This window comes from Myzus persicae, unplaced genomic scaffold (genome assembly GCF_001856785.1).
Source record: "Myzus persicae strain clone G006 unplaced genomic scaffold, MPER_G0061.0, whole genome shotgun sequence".
NCBI classification, from domain to species: domain Eukaryota; kingdom Metazoa; phylum Arthropoda; class Insecta; order Hemiptera; family Aphididae; genus Myzus; species Myzus persicae.
The window spans coordinates 78884-103912 of NW_019101257.1; the positions used below are offsets into that span (position 1 = coordinate 78884).

General features: G+C 25.5%; 1 protein-coding gene across 5 annotated transcripts; it reads right to left on the reverse strand.

Moving 5' to 3' along the window:
* Nucleotides 1-461: 461 nt before the first annotated feature.
* On the reverse strand, nt 462-24976 carry LOC111028417 (type I inositol 1,4,5-trisphosphate 5-phosphatase). Of its 5 annotated transcripts, XM_022307061.1 has the most exons (17): nt 24629-24968; nt 14594-14635; nt 14353-14453; nt 13193-13280; nt 12438-12501; nt 12228-12331; nt 12035-12151; nt 11708-11763; nt 10925-11009; nt 10761-10844; nt 10568-10645; nt 10162-10350; nt 9611-9685; nt 8918-8954; nt 5625-5731; nt 4917-4938; nt 462-2423 (listed from the first exon to the last, which is right to left on the reverse strand). In XM_022307061.1, exons 1-15 carry the CDS (start codon nt 24692-24694, stop codon nt 5637-5639), a joined length of 1281 nt encoding a protein of 426 aa, XP_022162753.1. In that variant the 5' UTR covers nt 24695-24968; the 3' UTR covers nt 462-2423; nt 4917-4938; nt 5625-5636. The 5 variants fall into 5 exon arrangements, with proteins under 5 accessions (XP_022162753.1, XP_022162751.1, XP_022162752.1 ...); XM_022307059.1 differs by lacking the exon at nt 4917-4938 and having other exon boundaries at nt 462-3381; XM_022307060.1 differs by lacking the exon at nt 4917-4938 and having other exon boundaries at nt 2411-2423.
* Nucleotides 24977-25029: the final 53 nt, after the last annotated feature.

Consider the following 25029-nt stretch of genomic DNA (forward strand, 5'->3'; position numbering starts at 1 on the left):
TTTCATAACCGCTTAAAATTAAAATTATGACAAAATTCGTCAAAACACAGAACCCGCAAATGTAAAAGTATTAAAATGCGTAGGACAAAAACAAACCTATAATACTACTTGCCTAGATCAAAAAATCTTGGACATTTAAAATTGTTTACGGACAAACATTAAGTGTTCTACCTAATCAAAGCTGCGTGATTAAATTTATAAAATTTGAAGTCCTAAAACTTAAGACAATGATACCTACATGGCTACATGACTATATTTGGTTTTAAACTCTGAAGGTGCAAAATGATACTACTTCACCCCCCAGATTCTGCATCTGGTGAAAAGTAGATACGATTGTTGTGCGTGCCGTCCATGAACCGATAAGCATATGTTACAAATTTACAATATTGGCATATTGCAATACCCAAATTATCCATTATAATCACTAAACAAAATTAAACATATCGATACAAAACAGTTAATGTTTATCATTTAACATTTTATTAATACAACAAATACAATAGTTGGTATAAGGTACATATAAAGGACAGGTTTATAGTATATATACTGTATATTATATAGGTGTGTATAAATACATACTTAAAATTAACACTATATAGTCACAATTAACTATATCGATATAGTATAATAGTTTAATACTTTAATATATAATAATATGATTTTAAAAACGAAATAATTAACAAACACGTATGTCGTATACATAATATTATATTAGATAGGTAGGTATCAGAAAGTGCGTGGAAATAAACGATTTTCAAAACAATACATATAATATATCGTACCGTAATTGTACATTTTAATTAATATTTGATTGTCACCGTATACCGTTTTGATTAAATCTTTCTCCTATGCGAAATAGGTACATAGTTTTCACGATCACGTCGTATAGGCTATAGGTAGGTACATATAATAAATTTTCACACATCTGCTTACATCAGTGTGTGGCTAATGCGTGAATCGCCACGATTAAATAATATAATAATAATAAAACTATAACAATAAAACAAATAAATAAAATATACAATAATAGTAATTAATCATAACCGCATAGAACGATATGAGTATAGGTATAATGACAAATAAATAATAATAATATTAGGTAATAAGTAATAACTAATAGGTAAAAAATACGAGTGACCGCCTTTCGTTCAAAATCGAAATGGTGGCATTATAATACAATATATTATATATTTATCTACCTATATTATATGTCAATTATACTGACCACAAGTGTGATGTGAATAAAATCCATAACGTACGCGGGAGCGGCTCCAAGGAGGGGGGGTCCTTGAAAGTTTACCTTTTAATTTCTTACCCAGTAATTGTTTATTGATAACAACAAAATTACAAAAAACATATTACAACAACGAAAGCTTTCTGAAAATTATGACTTACCCCCGCCCCACTCCCCACCAACCATGTCGCTGGAGCCGCCCCTGCAGGACATACCCAATATAATATGTAGGTAGCTTAATACCATTCTTACGTACCTACATAAATTCTACTCATTGATAAATAAAGTTAAAGTCTAATGAGAAGTGATGCAACGCCGCGTTGTAATAATCCTAATAATTTAAATTATTTAACATCAATAACAGATTAAATGTGTAGTATAATATGTATATACACGATAATAATTAATAAATATAGATAGATACCTACCGACTTACGATATTATTATAATATTATTAATATATGAGACATAACATTTGCGCGATACATCAAAATATATCAATTTCGCATAGTATGCAGACAATATGCGCAGTGGACTTTGTGGCCGAATATACTGTATAATAATATAATAATATTGTAAATAGAAAGGTAAATTAATAATACCTATATTTAAAGGCGTTTGAGGTCTTTTTATCGCTTTGATAACATGATGAATCCTTTATTATTGTTTCGAAACTTTAAGAATTCTGGACGGCATATAAAGGTACCAATAATACCTATGATGCGTGTTATGTACACAATATTAATTATTTGACTATAATATTATTAGACGTCAATGGACATTGGACATTGAAGAAATATAATACATAATACGCATTATGTATTAATCGATATCGTGAGTCTAAAAATCGATTTTAAAAATAATTACAAGCCTAGGTACCTATATATATCAAATAATATCAGCTGTAAATTGTGAACAACGTGGTAATAATAATAATAATAATAATAATTATTATTATTATTAGGTAAAATTTTCAAACTTAAAATTGTCCGCGACATCCGTGCGTAGCAAAATAATATAATACTATTTATTTTAACAGCAACTACAAATATTAGTATCTATGTTTAGTTGGGCGGTACACTGGTAAAAGGATCAATTTTTATTTTTTCTACTATTTTACGTTACGTATCTGCTCCTATACGTAGTTTTCATCATCATGAGTTTTGTATTTTTTTACATTTCAAATCATCTGTGAAAAAATGAAAAATCAATAATTTTGCACATTAAGCAGAAATGATACTATATTTTTATTTTTTCGTTTCCTGAAAAGCAGTGATTTTGACATATTCCTTTTTACCAGCGCACCATCTAGTTGTATACAATTATTTTTAAAACCAATTAATAATCAATCCTAACGGAAAGTTTTGATGCAAAACAATTAATTACTTACATGGCTACATGAGTACTTTAAATTTCATCAAATTTTTATATTATTCATAATGAATAACGACAATAAAATCGCTCAAATATATAATTTTAAATATTAATACATAATCTCAATATTACAATTACATTTATGTCATAATAATAATATTTTTTTTTTATTGTTTTGTTTCAACAAAATTTTTAGCCACAATTCGTTTAATTGAAATTGAACTTGTAATTTATACATGCGTCTGACGTCGTAACACATACTAATAACACGCTGTTAATCAGTTACGTAAATATTGTACAGCCAAATTTAATTCGAATAGGAAAAAGTATAATATTATGAACGTAATAGAATGCAGAATAAACACACAGCCTATGCACGGAGAAGACTACTAGACATTATAAGTAAAATAAAGGAACTAATTCTCATTAATTTAATTTAATTTGCAGGCGACTATACACAAAATAGTTAACTATAGTTAATAATTTATACGATATATATACGTACCTATGATAGATACCTACGTAATACACAAGTTAAAACGTTGAAATAATAAATATATAATATTATATTATGTTATCATACCTAGTAAATATTATATTATTATTGTATTAACCAGTAGGTATGTCTGTGTATGTACATATCGTAGTACATAGTTATCTGAATATATGACGTATACTATTTACTATATGTACATCGTATATGCACGTTGATTTGTATTATACAGCTAAACTTTTCGTGTTTAAGGTATTGTATTTCATTTACGACATTATACCTGATAATCAAATAAATAGTAAACACGTTACATTTTGTAAGAACATTTTCTCTATAGGTATCGACATATTGTTGAAAAAATAATTATTACATTCTACCATACCACGTATTCAATACCGATATGGGCATATGGGTCGAACATTAAGGATTTATACAACCTGAAAAATTGTCTAGGTCACTCCGTTTTTAGGATATTATGCTGATTTCAATTTTAAAAGTAGGTAGGTACTATTTTGTAACACCATCCAAGTATAAAGTAAGTGGCTAGTAAGTAATTAAAACAAATACAATTTATTTATTAGATAAATAAACGCGTGATCGCATTATATTCATTGACACAACTAGAGGACGACTTAAGTGGAGAGGGCTGTAATGTTCTATATAGATTTTAAAAAAATGTAATAGCAAAATTAAATTAATAAAAAGGTGCATTGAATAAACATTGTTCAAAAAAATAAAATAAATAATTAGATATTGAACCTAAGTACCGGAGTTTCATAAATTATTTATAAAACTTAAAATAAAAAAAAAGATTTTTGGGAGGGGATTAACTTTATGTTGTTATAAATTCACCTTCACACAGCAAGTGATAAAATTTGATCCTAATATTTAATTTAATTAAACTAAACAAATAATTATTGCGAGAAAATTACGTATACAGGCGGTGGACATTTTTGGCATTTTTAAATATACATAAAGGACCATCATATTCTTGAGATTTGTTGTATTAGTAAGGAGGGTCCTGTGGAGACGCAAACTTCTGTTTTTTCAAATGATAACACCCCTTTTCAACTGTAAATTATTCAGTGGATAATTTTAGTGAAAAATGTTACGTATCATAATCAAGGGTGGACAGGCTTGGGTAGTGGGTGGGTGATCCCCGCCTGGGCCTGTGAAAATTTAAGCCAAATTGCCTGTTTCCCTGAGGCCAATTTTTATTCCCAGTCCGCCCCTGATCAGAATCAATATTCGTACGAGTACATTATGAGTTATTTAACTTTGTGTTCTAAAGATAAAATGATGCTGGTATTGGAAAGTAAGACATGGGGGCTACGGTGATTTTAAAATTTTAGTCATTAGTAATAATCTATCAACAATAATAATTTGTAAAAATGGCCAGTGTAATAATAAATACTAGTTCCAATATTAGGTCTGTTTTAAATTACTTATTGTAAAACCATTTTAAAGGCCTTTTATCCTTAGAACAAACTTTTAATAATCAAGAAACTACTCATTCAAGTTTTGAATTATGTACAATGTACATAAAAAATTTCAAAATAATTATCCTCTAAACAATATTTTAAAAAAAGGGGAATTTGGGTTTGAAAAACAGACGTTTCCATTGCCACAAAATGCTCCTTAAGTAGTATGAAAAAATTCAAGAATTCAAAAAAATTGTCTGAGTACATTTAAGAATTCCAAAAATTAGAATTTGAATAAATTCATTATTAAAAGATACAATGAAGATCAGCATGCTTGGTAAATCACCTGTAACCATATATATGACACATATTGTCGTTTAATATCATTGATTACCTATTAAGTTCTAAGAAGATCTCTGATTATAAGACAATAAATATAAGCAATGAATATCAGAAATAATATTTACCAAATCATCAGATGACAGCATATAAAAAGCATTAAACTTTAAATTCGATGACAAATTAATGTAATAATGATCATTATTTATTAATTAATTAATATGCTTAAGAAATTGTGTAGTCTAACTATTATGGTTTAGGTAGGCAATTACTATATATTAGTGTTTTAGATATAAGATACGAAGCAAATAATACATTTAATTAGACATTCAAATTGTATGTAATAGTAGTTATCGAAATAATTGACAATACTAATTTAACCTATTCAATGCACATTTTGTACTCCAAATTTTATTTTTTATTATTTAAATGAATTATTATAATTGGATAGTGTAAACATAAAGCATGAAATTGTAACTAGCTAGAAACTCAATTTAACACAATATTAACTATTAAGTGATATATCTGCATAAAATGATAAGATGAAATATTAACTTATACATTACATTTAAATAAATTTAAGTTTTATCACTAAAAATGTAAATCAAATAATAAACTGTTCAAAAAGATATTTTACCAGGCTTACTAGAAAGGAAATCTCAGATTAAAATGTATTTTAAATAGGTAATGAATATAATTATCATAATCTGATAATATCTATAAATAATTTTTTAATCAGATAATATCTAAAAATAATGTTTACCTATTTCTTGATTTAAACAGTAGTCTCCTTTAAGTGAACGAAGTTCTTGTCATCGGGAAGTTTAGAGTCAAACAATGTCCTTTCCCAGACATTTACTTCTGTAAAACCTTTTAAAATCATAAAAATCAAACAGTTTAACATACTGAAAAACAAAAACAGTTCACTTGTGCTCAGTGCGTCCACTATTTATTAAGTGTTTTATAGTAAATCAACATTTTCTAAAAATTAAAAATACAAAATCAACTAAAAATAATCAAAGTGCAATACAAACAAATAATTAATAGTTCAATACAAAATGTGTGCATAAAAAAAAAAAATGAAATACGCTATTAAGGTACCAACAAATAATTAACAAAATCATAAAAAAGAAAACAAATTATAATTCATATGAAGAAGCTGATAGAATAGATATAAATATAAATAAATAAATAGAGGTGAAGAATGTTTATTTGCTTATACTTGATGCATGTTATATATTTTATGCTTGGTACAAGTCATACAAAATCAAGAAATATCGTTGGTTAGTCATTAAATCAAATATCTCTTCCAATTCTAGATTATCTGAATAACTACTGGCTTTCAATACAAAATGTTTGGCACCTAATTTAAATTAATAGTTCCTTCAAGTTTTTTGAACCAGGAAAGTTTAGAATATTTCCATACTATTGTATTACAAAAACATAAGTTAAACATTTAGAAAAATATGCTTTTTATCCTTATATATTTTATTACAGAGGAGTCAACATCAAAGGTTTCCCTGGACTTTTAAACTCTCCCATATTATATAAAATGATAAAGTTTTCAGTACTCATTTTATGAATTATGACATACAAAATGTAACAACTTTTTTTCGGGGGGGGGGGGGGGGGGGGGGAGGGAGGACGTAATATTTTTAAAATTTTGAATAAAAGTAAATTTATAAAAAATAAATGATTAATATTTAAATGAATTTTCATTATTGTTTTATACAAGTTCTTAGAAAAATAAAAGTTAATTTTCATAATATTTGGGTATAATTTTAATCATCAGTAACCTTGTTTTTATTTATATTAAGTGTAATTGATCTTCAAAATACTCATACAAAATATATAGTTGACAACTTTTAATTTTTTTCATTGAAATTTTCTTTTTTACAAACACCGGTGAATTGTTAAGACAAATAATGCAAATTTATATTATTGTTTAAAGAACAAAATATTTTTAATGGTTAAATTAGTTCTAAACATCTAACAGTTCTGAGCATCACACATACACATATATATGAAGATATAGTAATAACATTCAACTAATTTTAAAAACTATATTTATTGAAATATAATATTTTGATGAAATCATATAGTTATATATAGCTATTTGTCTTTAATCTATTTAACTCAATTATTAACACAAACTGCACTGGTCAATACAAAAAAAGTGATCAAATATCCTAAGTTAGTGACTAAATTTCTATAAGCTCAGTATACATAAAAGCGCAAAAACATACACATATATTTAAATACATTTTAATTGTTTTTAATAGGAACACATTGAGTTGAAACTATGTATCACATTATAATATTAAGTTATAACATCTATTATGTATTAATTTTTGATTAAGTCATTACCTACGTAATCTAATATATAAGAAAAACCCTATATAGTGCGGATAACAAAGTGAAAAATTAAATGCATGTAGAACACCATTTTATTTTAAATTTGACCTATTATGGGCAACATAGCAATTAATATAATATATTCAGCAAAACTAGTTATGCCAGTTAACATTGAAGCTCGTTTTATTGTCAGATAACTAACTTTTAAGATAAAGATTATTAACTCATTATGATGCATGTGGGTTTATTCATAAAAACCATGCGCGTGGATTAATTTGTTATCCTTATATATTCTAAATATAATAATAGTTATGCATTATTCAAAATTTAAAAAAATAAACCAAACCATTGTCTATAAACATAATCATAATATTGTAAAACAGATAATTGCATAGAATACTTATTTTAAGAAAGCTTAATGAAATTTCAACTTTATCTTAGTCAAGGAAATGATATTAGAATTAGTTAGAAAGCGGCTGGAATTAATTTATACCCCACGCGCATGTGGACGGGTTAAACAGTCACATATTGTTCATTTCAATGATGTGGTAGTAATAAACAGTAATTAATAATGTTACTATACACAATTGCCTAAAATTAAACATCCTAATATTATACTCTTTTCATTTTATTCTATTCAGACATAATATAAATTAAATAAGAAATTATTATTATGAAATTTTTAAAAATTTTTGGTGATTTTATTTTGTTTTGTTTTTCAATTTATTTTTAACTAAACTATATTTTATTAGTTATAGCAGATTACCATTTTCCCAGTTCCGTATAAGTACAACACAGTCATGTTATTTTTTCACAAGTCATACCACGATAAAAATATACAATCTTTTTTTTATGTACGTACATATCAAGTAATAGTTAGGTATAGTAATTCAATAGGTTATCTCCAATTATCTTATACATAATTAAGGTCAAGTATGGCCAAATAATTTGATTATATAATACGACATGAAGTTGTTGGATCTCTACGGGCTATCTTTGTTTCTGTTAAAGGTCGTTTCTCACAAAATTTTCTAAATGCAAAAGAAGAACACCATTTAAATTTGTTCGTTGCTACTTGATCAGACTGATTGTCAAAATTAATAGGACAATTATCGGCATTAGTGAGGGTTTTGTCTGAATTAGAATTGCATTTGTTTTTCTTGTCATCGCAATTATTAGTTTCATCATCGGCAATTTCCTCAAACCAATCTTCGTCCGATGAACTATGGTGGCTTTGATACCTTTGTAAGGGCATATTATTGAAACTAGGAATTGACTTGAGCCTGATACGTCTATTATGCTTCCAAGCTTTTTGCATGATCGTCGGAAATTTCCATTTGTGTGTTTTGCAAATGCAATTGGGTACGGGAAATATACTTTTATGTGTCCCATGTTTGTCAGATATTTTTTTACGCAAAAATCCACAACTAAACGATTTATTTGTTTTGCAATGACTTTCTGTATAATTTTCTTTTACAGATACAATGTCAAGTTCACTATCACCTGCGGATGTAGATGGTGCTGGAGGGATATTAACTTCACCTAATACAGTATTATCTGGTATAATTGTATCTACTACTGGAATACAACATTCGTTTGAATCTACACATAAATGATCACCCAATAAAGCATGCAGTGGATATTGGGTTTCAGGAAGCACACGGTTAAGCTTACAAGCACAATCCACTCTGTCCACTATACCTGCATTGTTCATAATGTCACATTTCAAGTATACAGGCTGGAAAAACACAACAATTCGTAATTTTTATTATAATATGAACATACAAAAAGTAGCAACTAATACCTATAATATAAACAGTATTATTAATAATAATAATATGAAAATAGTATTAATTGACCTATGGTTTTTAATTACAGTCAATAGCTGCTTTGATTAGAATAAAAATATTTGACAAATAATGTTGAGAGGACATAATACCAAGTACCAACAATGTGTGATGTCTTACAAACACAAACCAAATTTGTATACAGCAAAACCAATTTTGGGTTATTAATTTAATATTAGAATGAATCAAACTTGAAAGTGTAAATATTATCTGCGTTTGTACGTCAGTTTATTTATATTAATTTTAAAACGAGATAATAAAATCATTTTTAAATTGCAATATTTTACATACTGTTGTATGACGTCCCTAATTTATCTCTATGATAAATGAATAACTATGATGTATTCATGGATTTTACCAAATTGTACAGCAAAATAAGAATAAAAAAAACAATTATGAATAATTTATATTTTAATGAATATCAATATCTTTTAAAATTACATAATTTAACTTGTAAAAATGTATAACTTATGAAATGTTGGTCTTAACAGTTACCAATATTGTAAATATCTTAATAGGAAAAACAATAATAATATTTTTTAAATACCTTATGATCTCCCATGCATGTTTTCTTTCCAATAAGATCATATTCCACTTCACCAAAATTATCTTCTTCAAACGCCTGAAATAATAGGTAATGAAAATGAAAATAATATATTATGATTATAGTTAATAATTTTCATCAATGACTCATTTATTTTGTATAATAACTTTGGTTGTAAGAATACATTTTTAGGAGCAGTTGTGTTATTTGTGTTTTAGTACAATATGAAATAATATAATAGTAAACAAAATAATGGTAAATAATATTATAATAAAGATGTATATAGTATATACAAACCCTACATTTTTTTAAAATTTAGAAACAATTCTTTTCTATGAAAAATATATTGCAATAATATCACAAATTTATTAATTAATTTGAAGTTTAAAGAGATATTTTGCATAATGGTAAACATGTATAAGGTTAGGTTAATGGTAGGTAATAGGTATGCCCTATAAGCTAATAATAATATTGTAAAATATAGATACTATTTTTAGAATTTAAAAATTTTATATCGAGTATCATAAACTTTAAAATTTTAATGTGATAGTTACCTTTTCATTTATTAGAAGTTTGGCACCAGCACTTAAAACCACCCTATCACACCAAGCTGGGCACCTGGTTTGCATATAGTTCATTCCTTCGTGTTCATTTTCTTCAAATGGATAACTCGGTTGAAAATGAATAGGAAATTCAAATAATTGCTCTTCAAATGATTTTAATTCATGATCAAAATCTTTTAACTGGAAATAGACAAAAATATATACTTGATATTTAAAATAAAAAATAAATTAAGCATTTCTTTTTTTCCCCTTTTTGAACCAAACAACGATAGGTGATCACACAAACTACATGCATCACTTCCCCTCAAACCAACCATATTAATATATTATGCTAAACAGGAATTGTTATCAATTATCACTTTAGATTAATACTAATATATGTATGTATTGTAATTACCCACGATCCACTTTTTGACATAAATGTATTTTGATGGTCTAAATGGCGAAATTCTTTTTTTCTTAGAGTAAAAATAACCTAAAAACATAAACAACAAAATTATTGTCAAAATGTCTTATATTTAAATTCATATTACAAAATATTTCTACATACATATTACTATGTAATACAAAACCATTGAGTCAACACTTACTTCTTTTGAATTGTCTGTATACTGAAAAACTAAGTTATCTTTATCAACATCATCTTTTACCATGTCTAACCCCTCAACTATTTTCTGTAAAATAAAATATTTTATTACAATCAATAATTTAAAACGTATATTAGAGTTATCTATTGTTCAATGAAGAATTTTACCATTATGACAGCTTTAGTATCCGTGCGAAAATTAAAATCTCCAAATAAAAAAAATGGAGCAAATCCAAAATCATAATTACGAAACCTAAAGTCATAAAATTCATTAATACTAATATACAAATACTTATATAAATTATGCATTAAATAGTTAATCTGTGAAAAAATAAAAAGGTGGAAAGTAAGTTATAGCTCTTCTGTACAGTAGGGAGTCAGTTGAGAGGGTACTGTAATCGATGTATTAAATTTGAATTCAATGATAAATCACTATACAAAATGAAAAATGATTCTAAACAAATTCTAATTTCTTGATAATCAAACAATTATTTAATAATTAAATTTAATTACAATTTTAACAAATGTTTGTATTCTTTGCTTTCGATTATTTTAAAAAGTACTGATAATTTTCTTTTTTGACCTCCCAAAAGTACCGATTAGATCCAATTTTACGAGAAATTTCCATAAAAGTTGATGATCTAAGAATTTTTTTCGTCATAAAAGTGTCTTTAAACACACAAATAAACACATCATTGTTCAATAAATATCACTACGTTTATTACCTAAAGTATGAATTTAATTATTAAAAATGAAAATATTTACATTTTATAAGTAAAAATATTATGTATTTCTTATTGTTAACATTGTTAGTTAATATTAAAATACAAATTTATCCCACCCTTAACACATTTATTAATTGTGCCCCTTGGGTATGGGGTCCTGTAGATCGTAAATTGTGAATAAAGGAAAAACAACTATTTAATTTTAATTTACAATAAATTTCCTTACCGTTCTAAAGTGTATTCAAGTGCTTTTTGTCTCATGACAGAATATACAGAAGAGTGCTGAAAATTAAAAAATAATTACTATCTATAAATATGATGAAATTTGTATCTATACAGGATGATAATTACAAAGAAAAACTAAGCCAACTATATATTATGCCGGTCAATGAGGATTGGAGAATATTATTAATAAATGCTGTTCAATATTTATAGTATTTTATACACCAAAATGTTTTATCTAATTGTAATATTAGACTAATTACTGATTGAAAAACGCATTCAATATTATTTGAGCACAATTGTTAACAGATTTAAAACAAAATTAACTCACAGATTGCATCGCAGTAAAATTTGAAGCATCGTGAAACAAATGAATATTTATGAGATCAAATACAGAACCATTTAGCTTCCATCTAGTTCTCAAAAACCCTTTGCGTGACCATTTACACTAAAAATGAATGAATAATAATAATAGATTAGAAATAATTCTACAAACTATATTTTTAAACTTAACACTTAGGTACCTCAGGAAAAAATTCTTGAGGAAATTTTGACTTTTCTTTTGTGGAAACATGTTCAATATTCCCAGAGTATATGGTTCTTTCGGTGACAGGTAAAAACTCTTGTTCTAAAGTTTTACAACATTTTAAAGTAAAAATAATGTTATGTGAATGAATTATAAATATAATTATTATTTTATAAAAATAAAATATTCAACAGATATATTTACTTACCATTAAAATCCCATAAAGATGCTTCTTTTATGGCTTCGTGTATAAAATAAAAGTTCCCTAAAGCCTAAAAAATTATAAAAATAATATATAGTTAAATAACAAATAGGTATGGAAGAAAGATAGAGAAATAAAAGTTAATGCGTTAAATTATATAACAAAGATAGAACTGTAATTATATATTTATAAAATAATATTTAAAACAACAAGCAAAATAATGGATTATAAAATTAAATTATAATCAAATAGAAATGTATAAATAACAGTTATCCAATGAAAGTTGTGTTCATGATGGAAATCTAGGTCCGGAATCAATTTGTATAAATATACATTTTTATGTTAATCAAATTAAATTTTTGTTACAATATGTGTTTTTTAAATTTATTAGATCCCCCCCCCCCTCACTTCCTTGGTTCAAGCCCAATCCAACAAAAATGTTTAGATTTGACTATAAAACAATGTGTATGTTCTAAATACTAAAGACTAATAAAAAATAATGATATTTAATAAAAAAAAAACACCCGAAAACCTTACATAAATACACATGAAGTATAATTCAATACTTAACCTAACCATATAGGTACCTAGTTAATGTAGTAATAATTTTGAGGCTTTAAAAATCCTAAGTAATATTTTGAAATAAAAATGGTTTAGTAATTTAGTTGAATTGATTTATTATATTCAAAATAACGAAAAATGAGTTTCATTCGAAAACCGAAAATAAAAATATACCGTAATAATTATATTTGGCTAGTTACTGTAAAATTTTCTGCTGATGTGAATTCTTCATCAAGAAATACTTGGGCTCTGTTGAAGATCCTTAATTCTTTGCTCGTCATCAATAAACTGTAATCAAATTAATTAATATTTTACCACACACAAAAATATAGAATTTCAAATGATTTAATACATAAAGGAATGTCCCGAACAAGCTTCTATATGATCAATACAGCCAGTAGCCAAAATCCCAATTTCTTTGTATAATTTATAATTTTAATCAATTAAATATCTATTGGATTTTGAAAATAATTAAAAATAATACTATTCAACATTAACATAATAATTATCATTACCATCATAATTAAATATTTATTTACATAAGTCTTGAACACATTTTAATAGTTAGTCATTGGAATTATTCTTGTTAATTTCAGTCATATTATGATTTTATTACTTTAATTACAAAAAATAAATATTAAAAATTCATATTTTAGTGTATTAGTTATAACTTTTATAATAATTATTAATTTATTATAATTGATGGAGCAAATGTAAAAAAATAGTGTTGCTAAATACAAAGTTATGTATGATAGAAAATAATTTGTTCACTATATTATATTATGTTAAATTGTTAACACACAATTAGGCATTGTATAAATGAAAATGTATAGACATTTAATTGTTATTTCATGCTAAAAACCATGATTCAAAACTTATAATTAAGTTTTACTATACAAAATTATTAAAATTGTATAAATTATTTTGAATCATAAACTATAATACATTTATGCTAATGAACTAATTGCAAACACAAATAAATTTACATAAATTATGATTGATAATTAGGAGTCATCAAATGATTTTGTTAGATATAGTATAATACTAGAGTCTACAATATTGATGATACATGTTCAAGGAAATTATTTCTGTTTATAGCAAATGAAAGTTAATACTTAATTTGTTTAAAAAAATAGGGTGTCGTAAATTGTGAAACAATAAGGCTGAAAAGAATAAGAAACACTGAAATAACTGAAGTGCTTAAATAGTAAAATAAGTACAGCAATAAACTAAAAAGTAGTCTTTTCCAATACCAAAATAAACAGCAATTATTTAACAAATAATTGTAACTATTTAATTTTAAATTATTAATTATTTAATTTGAACAAATAAATAAATCATTTGTAAAATCATTAATTACCTAACAAAAAAACTGACGTGTTTCATGCTTTCTTCATAATTTTTCCCACCAACCTCTTGACAATGCAAGGCTATAAAATATGGATCCAATCTGCTCACAGTCTAGAGTTTAAATCAATTATGAATTTATGATTTAATCAGTCAATTGTTACTAACTACCAATAATAATAATATAAGATTAGATATTATTATATATTATAATTAAAAATATCATTTATTTTAAGACACATGTTTTAACTTACGTTTAAAAATTCTTCAGTCCATATTTTTAACATCACACTTGGCTGAAAATAAAAAATGTTCAAGTTTAAATAAGTTTAATTACAAACAAATTGAACCGACAGTTTTTATTTTTTAAGTTAAAAAATAAGTAAAGTAGGGGAGAGAGAACAGAGACTGTCTGTCAACAAACATTATTTAATTAATGTATTTACTACTATAGTTATTAATAATTATATAATATTTAAGAATTACAACAAAATAACTAAAATCTTAATTTTTTTGTTTATATATTAAATGTTGTCAACATTTTAAATTCAAATAACTTTCATCATCGAAGATTGAAGTGTCACTAATGAGTAGCTTCTTCAATCAATATTTTTTTCCAAGCTTTGTATGTCATTTATCAAATATTTTTAACATGCATTTTTTGTGTTAATGGTTTATCTATCTAGGTTTAATTTAATCTTAGTTTAAGAAAAAATAAAATCGTGTTTATACAGTTATACCTATATGTTGGGTTTTAGCAAAAACTACTAATAATGGACATTGTATTAATCATAAGCTATAAAAATTGAACATTTTATAGCTTTTATACTACCTACAAAATAATATGCAATATGTTCGTAATTATTTTGTCAACATTTTAACATTAAAAGCTTATAAAAAGAAATTGTGGACCATGATTAACTTTTTTTTTAATTCCATTAATTTATTTCAACTTTTAAGGAACATTAAATTCAATTTTTAAACATTTTTACCGAAAATGTAACATTGAAAAACATAAAAAATATTGTCACATTGTGTCACTGCACATATCTATAAATTGCTTAAAAATTCAAACATATTTAAAATGACACCATGCATAGAAAATAAAAATATCGTATAATTAATAAAATAAAGTTCTATAACCATATATTTTTATTAAAATGCATCAAAAATAATATATAATATAGTCATATAGTCAAATAATTGTTAACAGTGAAAAAATATGTAAAATAAAATTAATATCAATAAATAGTAAAATAGTAAATTAATTAATAAATTATAGTGTTAGAGGTAGATTTTTAAAACGTATTATTTTTACAAAATCAAAATCAAATATTTCCATGTTTTAATTTTTTAATTTGGGTTTGTACACATTTTCAGTAAAATATATACATATACAAAACTATTATTTATTTTGTTTATCTTTCTCGCTTAACATTTCGTACATTTCCATCACTTACACTTTATACAACGAAGAACTAGACAACACTAACTTAAAAAGTAATAAGCATTAGGTAACAGCATAATATACAACTGTGTCCCACGCAACCTTGCTATCTTATAGTTTACGTTTACCTATTTTTTTTATCTTTAATGGAAATTCCCACATCGAATATATGTGATCTTGTGAATCGTGAATTCTATAATAATTATTATTATTATTTATATCAAAATACGTATCGGACGCAACAGGATATTTATTATATTTTGATAACCACTGAAAATCGTATTTCCTACCTACTTATGTACGGGCCGCAATCGGGCGATGCGCCCCCCCCCCCAAATGTATATTTTTAGGCAGACCACTGTTGTAGGTTTCGAATGTATTTCGTGATTGAGGTACTATCATCTCAATGTATTAAATTTGAATTCAATGAGAATTCATTGCATACGAAAAATTTCTGAGCAGAGACGGTATGTGCAGCACTTATTTCCAAGCATGATTTATAGAATATATTTATACAGCTATTAGTAATACAATATCCAGTATCTACAGCAGATTGAACTAGGTTGACAAAAACATCGTATTAATTATATCATAGAGATGATTAAAATATTAAATCATACATATTATTGATATTAACTTATATAGGTGAATACCGACGTTCGACGTAAATGCTGGGAATAGAATCGTGCCATAAACAGCTTAAAATGACCTAATATTTTGAAAATTTCATTGTTCAATATAAAAATAAAATATATACGTAACAGCGAAAAATGTCAAGTCAGTACAATTACATAATATGTTTTGCATTACAGCAAAAATCTATTTTGACAAAATCTGGTATTCTGTAAATATTTACGTTTTCTTGCGGTTCTTTGTAATTTTTTCCAATTATTATAAGAAAAATATTAGGAGACGAATTTTATACTTTTGCTACCTAAAGGCTAAAGTAGTTCCTAAAGTTGCTACCTACAGATATACCAACAGATCAATTTCAAATAGTGAAGCAAATGTCTTGCTCCAAAACGTGATAAAAGAGACAAAAAAAAAATTGATTTAGTATGAGACCAATATTATATCTATAAGTGATTCATATTAGGGCCCACTCCTACATTACAACATTCATTATTTAACTGTACATGGACAAGTTTGCACGTACAAATATAAATAATTTTAGTTCAAGCACACAAGTTATTTCTAATTAACAGGTCGAGAGCCATGTGGGTTTTTATAGTTTTTTCTAATGTTGCCGTGAGACCCAAATTTGGTTCTCGGTAAATTTTTTTACGGCACGAGAACCACATTTGGGTTCCACAAAACACAAATATCATACTATTTTTACTTTCACTTTTTTTCTTATATTACGTAATTAAATATAAATATTTGTTAGACCTTATAAAAACAATCATATGGTAACTCCAAACTCAATGTACAAAATTTAACTATTTTAATTTAAATTTGCCAGAAACCGAAAGTTTTATTTGGTATTTTCTAATCAGTAGACATTGTATAATGATAATTTGAATGAATATCAATTTTCTATAGTATTATATAAATTCGTAAAATATATCTTTAATATTATATACATTTACTAACATAAAAGGTAATATAAAGATAATATAAAGGTTTATATTGAAACTTTTGGAACACTTCACTACGAAAAATAATAGCAGGTAACAATGACTAAAAAAAAAAAAGACATAAATGTAAAACTTAAATATTATTCGCTTTGCCCAGAATACCTACCTACAATTATTTTAAGGTCAACTGTAAAGTATGTCAAAACATATATTTTTAATTAAAAAGTAATTAATAAAATACTAACCTATTTTGAAATATAAGTATACGTATACCTCATTGATATTTCAACAAAGAATTTTAATAATTCAATGTTAATAGTAAATTATTAATCGTAATATAAATATAATATGACGCATTTCATAAATATAAAATTATAGGATTATAGGAAATATCTATTTTTAATTTATTTCTTAACACTATTTTGTGAAGTTAAATATTCAGTTTTATATTACCTACTATTGTTCAACTAGTATTCAGAGTTAAAATTTGTATAGACGTATAGTGTTCCTATTATTGGTATGAGTTTAATAAAATATTTAAAACACAATCTATGAAGCAACATATTTATTAGTAGGTACAAAAAAACAGAAGTACCTATCAATCGATTTTGTAATTTGTTTAATACGATAGTCTAAAATGGTAAATACACACGTCAATATACGTTTTACGTTTATAGTGCTGTAACGTTAGGTTAGGTTAACTGTAAAACACTGTAGCAGCGGAAACGCCCCTCAAAATCTTGAATTTGTATATACAACTACTTTAAAACATATTATAGATATACAAGAGTTAGCAATATTTATTTATATAATCGTAATTAGTAAATACTTTAACTTATATAGTTCTGTACAGCATAGAAGCATAAAGCTAATTAATGCCCCTTCCCTTTCGAAATAAATCCAACAGCCTACAGATAATAACTATTAACTATAGTAGACAGTAGGTCAACGTGAGTTAAATTGAATTGTATAATGTCAATTGTGTGTCTCATTTGGATGCAGCAAGCAATCTTTTTTCACTAACAAAATATTCAATACTTCAAAATGTAGAGCATTGCAACTGTATTTAAATTCTAGACTCAACATTGTTAATTGATCCAATTTTTTGTTTATATTGCCTCACATATATACAGCTTATTTTCAATTAAAACGGAATTTGTGTTAATAAGATTTTATACTTTCCATAAAAAAATACAAAATTTAAATATATAATAGACTGTTTTAACTTTTAAGTAAATATCAAAATGTTAATATTTTTAACGAGAAACATTATTTTTTAAAAAATTTTGTATTTTTTCCCCTAAAATAGGCATAAGTTTATAGTTTGTAAAAGACAATTTAACTAGGAAATTCGGAATATTAGGTAACAAAGAAACCCATAGGCTTTTTAACTATTTTCATATGACGTACAGCTCCAATATCAATATGACAGAAACATCGTCATACCTATATTACCGCATTCATTAATAAGTTATAATTATCAATAGATTATTTTCATAACACACTTTAATCAAGGTGATAACAAAACAACTTTTAGAAACTAATCAACATCAACGTCATACTAAACATGTTTTGTACATAAACAAAAGTGCATCACATATTATTAATGGCTCCTATAATAGATAGACAAAGTTCCATCATTTTAAGCTATTACACTATACTAAATTACTATAAATATAAATAATAGTATCGATTAATTACGGCCTATGGGTAATATTGAAAAGCTACAGCTGCTTCGTGGAATTTATAAAAAAAATGGCTTTTCAAATAGAATTGAAAATAATTGATTGAAATTATTTATTTTTGAGGGAATAACTCGAATGAACAATGCAATTATACTCAATAGTCAATACGTATGACGGTACACAGTAATTAAAATCAAGTCATAATTCATAACTTTTATGATATAATTTTAAGGTTAAATTAATAAAACATATTTTTGGGCGTGAATGAAACCCTAAGTTATATACTATTATAAGTTTATAACGTATAACTTAATAAGGGAGCAAGGATCATATGTCAAGTGTGTTATGCAACAGTATCGTAAAACACAATCTAAGTAGTAATTGTATATACGCTAGCTTACAATAGAAATATACAACTATAGATAGGTAGCATACATTTATATTTTATACAATAATAGGATTATATATTTCTATTGCTGATTTGAACTTGGTACTCAAGCATGACACATGAACTAAAATATAAATGGTTTTCAATTGAATTAGAATTCTGGTTCGACACATCAATCGTATCAAAATAGATTCAAAATTCAAAATATAATTATTTAAAAGTTCATACATTTTTAAAATACAAATAATTTTAAACAATAATTTATTTTGTATTTTACAGTATACCAAAGCATTAACAAAATTGGGATACTCGTTCTGCTGCAAAGTAGGTTTGCAGCTTAAAATTAATCTCACTATTTGGAAAAGTTTCATTTGCGTATAGTAATTAATAATATAGACTTTAACAAAACATTACAATTTCTTACATTATAGTATTGACTTATAATGACTATTGAACATGAAAAAAAATGTTGCATTTGTATTTTTGAGATTTTTAGGTGTATGTATAAAAAAAAACTTTGAGGAATGTTCTATTATATTTTTAAATCTTAGCTATTACTTATTAGTATTAAAAATATTAAAAATTGTATAGGTACACTTTTAACAACAATACAATTTTCAAATTTTCATGGTTTTGATCATGTTTGTCAACATTTTAACTTCAAACGGTTGTGAATAAAACAAAAATATGGCTTAATGCTTATTTTTTTCAATATTTTTAAACTACCGTATAAACAAATTATTTGAGATCTTTGTTTAAGGTTTTTGGCCGGACATAACATTTATTATCAATATTTAAAGAATAAACTAAAAACATTTAAAAATTTAAAATTATTAGATATAAAAAACATAGAAAAAAGCTTAAATTTAGTTAACTATATTGAAAATTGCATTGAGCTTAGAAAATGATAACTATTTAAGTAACAGCGGAAATGATCAAAGTTTCCGTAATTTGAATTTTTTAAATTAAACAAAATTCCAAAAATTGTTTGACGTCTTGACGAGAAATAACTATTGTATGTGTGAATTCAATTTGAATTTCATTGTCGTTAACAGTTTTACTTGAGACGAGCATAAAAAATAATTGTACAACAAATAATAAACTTTGTTATGTTATATTTTTAAGGAAATTTTATGAAAAACTTTGTTTTTAATTTTAAGTTTTTTACTCACAAACCAAAATTTAATCGTACATAAATAAAAAAAAAAACAATACAAAGTTAAAATATACCACCGACAAAGGAAGAAATGAGAATATTATGAACATAATAACATGATAATATCTAGTACCTAAATACTTGTATGAATATTTGGTGAAAATGTCAAGTCCCTATACAGTTATTTATTTCTGCATTACAATAAAGAAACAAATCAGATTTGGTCGAAAATTAGTTTTGCGAAAAATGTATGTCTTTCTTTAATTTTTTTTTGTTTACCAATTATTTTCAAAAGTACTTGGAATCCCTAAAGTACCGCAACTAGATCCAATTTGTTATCAGAAACCACTCACAAAGTTGAAGATTTTTTTCCACTATAAAACATACAAAAAAAAAAAAAAAATACACACACAACACAGTAAAATTAATTTATTCGTCTCTCCGCTTAGAATCTAAAACAAACTGATTGATTTTGTAATAAAAATAGAAGAAAAACCATAAACTCTTCGATAAATTAATAAAACATTGCAGTTATCATTTCTGTTGGTAAGTACATTGAAATAAAACATTTTATGGCATTTTAAATGCATGTTTTTACATTTCATGTCTCCTCTTATCAAAAATTTCAAAAATAATAACGATAACAATTTTTAAAAAATGTACATTTTTTTAAAAACGTTGTTTTATTATGGCATTAAATTATATAAATAAATATTTAATTAAACACGAATACTTTAGAGATGGTAGAGTGTAGATACCAATTCTGTTAATAGAATACTGTGAACTGTTGTAACATACCTACTACACAGTACACACCATGTTATAATATTATATCCCTCAGAAGCCAGAAGACGCTACACCCGCATAACATCGCAATTTGTATATTATTCTAAATAATCCATTTAACTCTGTTATGGTTAATATTAGAATGACCTAATACCCAATTTGGAATTAAGAATATTCTAGTGAATATCATAGTTTTTAATCATATTTTAATTTTAAAAAGACTGATCTTACCTTTTAAGATTGTAAATTGTTTTTACAATTTAAAATGCTCATAGCTCGCTTCAAAATTGAAGTATGAAAAAAACCTAAGATATTCATTAGATAATATTCTTATTTCTAAATTTGATAAAAGGTCAATTCAGTATAATATTAAACATAAAAGTGTTCAATGAATTGTCCAGAGCGTATAATTTGCTATATGTAATGCGTTAGTAGGATGGAGAAAAAGCACGCGGGTAGAGCGTATAGTTGCGTAGGTACTCCTAATGTAGGCAATAATCTTAAAATAAAATATTCTCCAAGCAATATCATAGATATTAGTGCCCATCATATAAGTTCTTATGTTTTTTTTAAGTACAAAACGCTTCTAGGCATGAATAATAAATCATAATAAATAGTCATAACTATTCCGAAGATAATTTTATATTAAACTCTTCTTAAGAAATGTACAATGCGAAATTAATTAACATTAGATTATATTTATTAATACGCAACAATTAATTGTAGGTACCCGCCACCGTTGATGGTAGATTAATAATTAATCTTTATTCTACACCATGTACATAGCATAAAAACAAATATTCATTAAATTAAAATATTATTTTATAAAGCTGAGTACGCAAAACAAATCAGAACAGGTGCAGTAAAAAGTAATACTAACATTTTTTTTCGCGTGTTTTAAAAAATATAATTTATTGATAATTTGCCATACCACTCGATTATAATTTTACATTTTTTTGATTATTAAGTATAAATTAATAAAGTATATTATCCATGAATACTTTAACTACATAAAATTACTTAACACCAAAATAATAGGAGTTCATTATAATGATTATACATTCATTTAAAGTATATTTTGACCATTATTAAGCTCTTAATATTAAATTTAAGATAAATTAAATTTCACTCTATTTAAGCTTTGTTTTATCTGAAACAAGTATTTCAATCATAATAAAATAAATTATTCAATTATGGGAATTAAACTTATAATTAGAATCTTTATTAATCTAATGAAAATGCAATTGTATTGATTATTCAAAAAGAAGAAAATATTTGCGATTACCTATTGTTTTTTCTATGTATTCTTTAACTAGTTCAACCAAATTATTATAAAATAAAATAAAACAAAATTATCTCAACTTTTAAGTAAGTATCTAACCTTAAAAACATGTTTTAGTTGATGACTTGAAATTATCCTTAAAATCTCAATAGAATAGTAGATTACCATGTTATGGAATAATTAGAAGTAAAACTAATTAAAAATGTTGACTAGGTAAACCAGATGTAATTTATTGTGGGCTTCTAAGGTGTAGCTATCCAACTGCAAAGTGGGACAGTAGTCAGAGGCTTTATTGTGTTCTACTATAGTAAAGCTATTGCAATAAGACCAACCAACTTGAAACTGGATATAAAATATACATGATACAATATGTACCCATATAAAGAATAATTGCAAAGCTAATGGAAGGTAAATTAAAAGTCTAGACAATTGAAATCTAAACATTTTTTTGGAATATTTTAAATACAGTCATTCCAATTTATTTATTTTTAAATTTAATTATACATACCTAACGTACAATACAAAAAGTAAAATTATTATGTACATAAATTGGTTTAAACATAATATTATTAATATTATATAATAAATACATTTATTTTATTTATACAGTCAAAGGTAGACTTTATACTAAATTATGCAACATCCAACAGTAGATATGTCAGCATACACCTTATACAACTTTTAACTAAAATTTGTCTGGATGTATTAAATGTATAATATTATATACTTGAGGTAATATTTAAGTATGTATATTTAGAACTTAAAATGTAGGTTATTAATTTAAAATAACTAGTACTCTATTTCTATAACAATTTTAATCAAGTTTACAGAGCTATAGATGTAAAACCAAGAATTGATCGATTCGGATTTGAGATAATTATACTATCTTAGTGCCAATTAAAATCTAATAATTTATTAGGAAATATACATCAGATGTTAAGGATCTAAATCGTTTTTGTGTAAATGTATAGTATTACAATAATTTGTCACTCATTAGTCATTACTTTTCATGAAATTAGGTTATTGAAATGTCTAAAATACAATGAATGGTGATGTTCCATATTATGAACATTAATATTGATTATAATCTTATTAAAAAAATGATCAGACCTATTCAGAATAGGAAATTGGATTATTGAAACAGAAAATTGTAAATATTAAAAATTAAAATATATAAATTACTTGAGCAAAAGAAATCTAATTCAGTTGTTATCAAAATTGATAACAATCAACTTTGATAACAATTTAAAAAAGTAATTTTCAACTTTTTAGAGACATCTAAAATCTAAATCTCCCAGGTATATAAAATTGAATAGTAATTGGTATATAGTAATAGTTTTTTAACATCACATTTATGATTAATATTCATGTATAATTGTATTTAATTCATGTTCATTTGAACTTGTTTGATCAGATTTTGCATTAAATAATGTTTTGAATACATTATCTGTAAATTAATTTATCATAAATATAGGTACTATATTATATTAGTGTAAACAAATATAATTACAATTTAATACTTGAACTCCAAAAGTCCAAACCTTAACAAATTCAGTGTAAGAAAATAACTAAGGACTGGATAACTTCACATTCGATGATATATGTAAGTAAGTAGGTTGTAGAGTTACCTATTCGGTATTAATAAAACACCGAGCAAATACCAATAGTGATTAGTGAGTACTTCTTCTCTTTGTCTCTATTTGAATGTTTTACTCACTAATAACAAATGTATAATAAAAACTGAGTAAGTTTTAGCTACTTTTAAATGTTTGTAATATAGGTGAGTAGGTAGGTAGATGATGCAAAAATCAGTTGATCAAAACATTCAGAAGAGCTATAGAGGAAAGGCTGCAGTGTGATTATTAGACAGTATAATATTCTGTATTACTTTTGAAAGGATAATAATAATTAATCATAATAATAACAAAAACAACAACAATAGGTAGGGATGTACAGGTAGGTACTCACATTTTCGAATATCGACCCAATGTTCGCAGTGACCAATAGAACGCGAGTGGAAGATTCGCTAGCCATGTTGGACTGAAATTGATGAGAAATTGAGAAAATCACGATTTATATTGCTACGGCACGTCAGCCAGGCGATCAATCGCGCACCGGAAGACCGTTTCCGACGACGGAGCGACTGCGTTTGACCGGAAAAACGACTCTGCGTCCGGTGCACATGCTCGCGCGGGGTCGTACAATATCGCTGCCATAATAACGTGTACCCATTATTACAATATTCGTAACACACACGCCCGCGCACGCCGTTTGAACAACACTTGAAAACAGTGAGTCGATTTCGCGGCGGGTACCTATAATAATAACAATAATATCATTATTAGTTATTACTATATGGTATTATGGTG

Excerpts from the sequence above, each read along its gene's own strand:
- LOC111028417 (XM_022307057.1), bottom strand. The coding sequence starts at position 24,694 with ATGGCTAGCGAATCTTCCACTCGCGTTCTATTGGTCACTGCGAACATT. Across the intron at positions 12,332-12,437 it reads ATCTTTATGGGATTTTAATG|AACAAGAGTTTTTACCTGTC; the intron begins GTAAGTAAATAT and ends GTAAAACTTTAG. Across the intron at positions 10,351-10,567 it reads TGTCAAAAAGTGGATCGTGG|TTAAAAGATTTTGATCATGA; the intron begins GTAATTACAATA and ends GTCTATTTCCAG.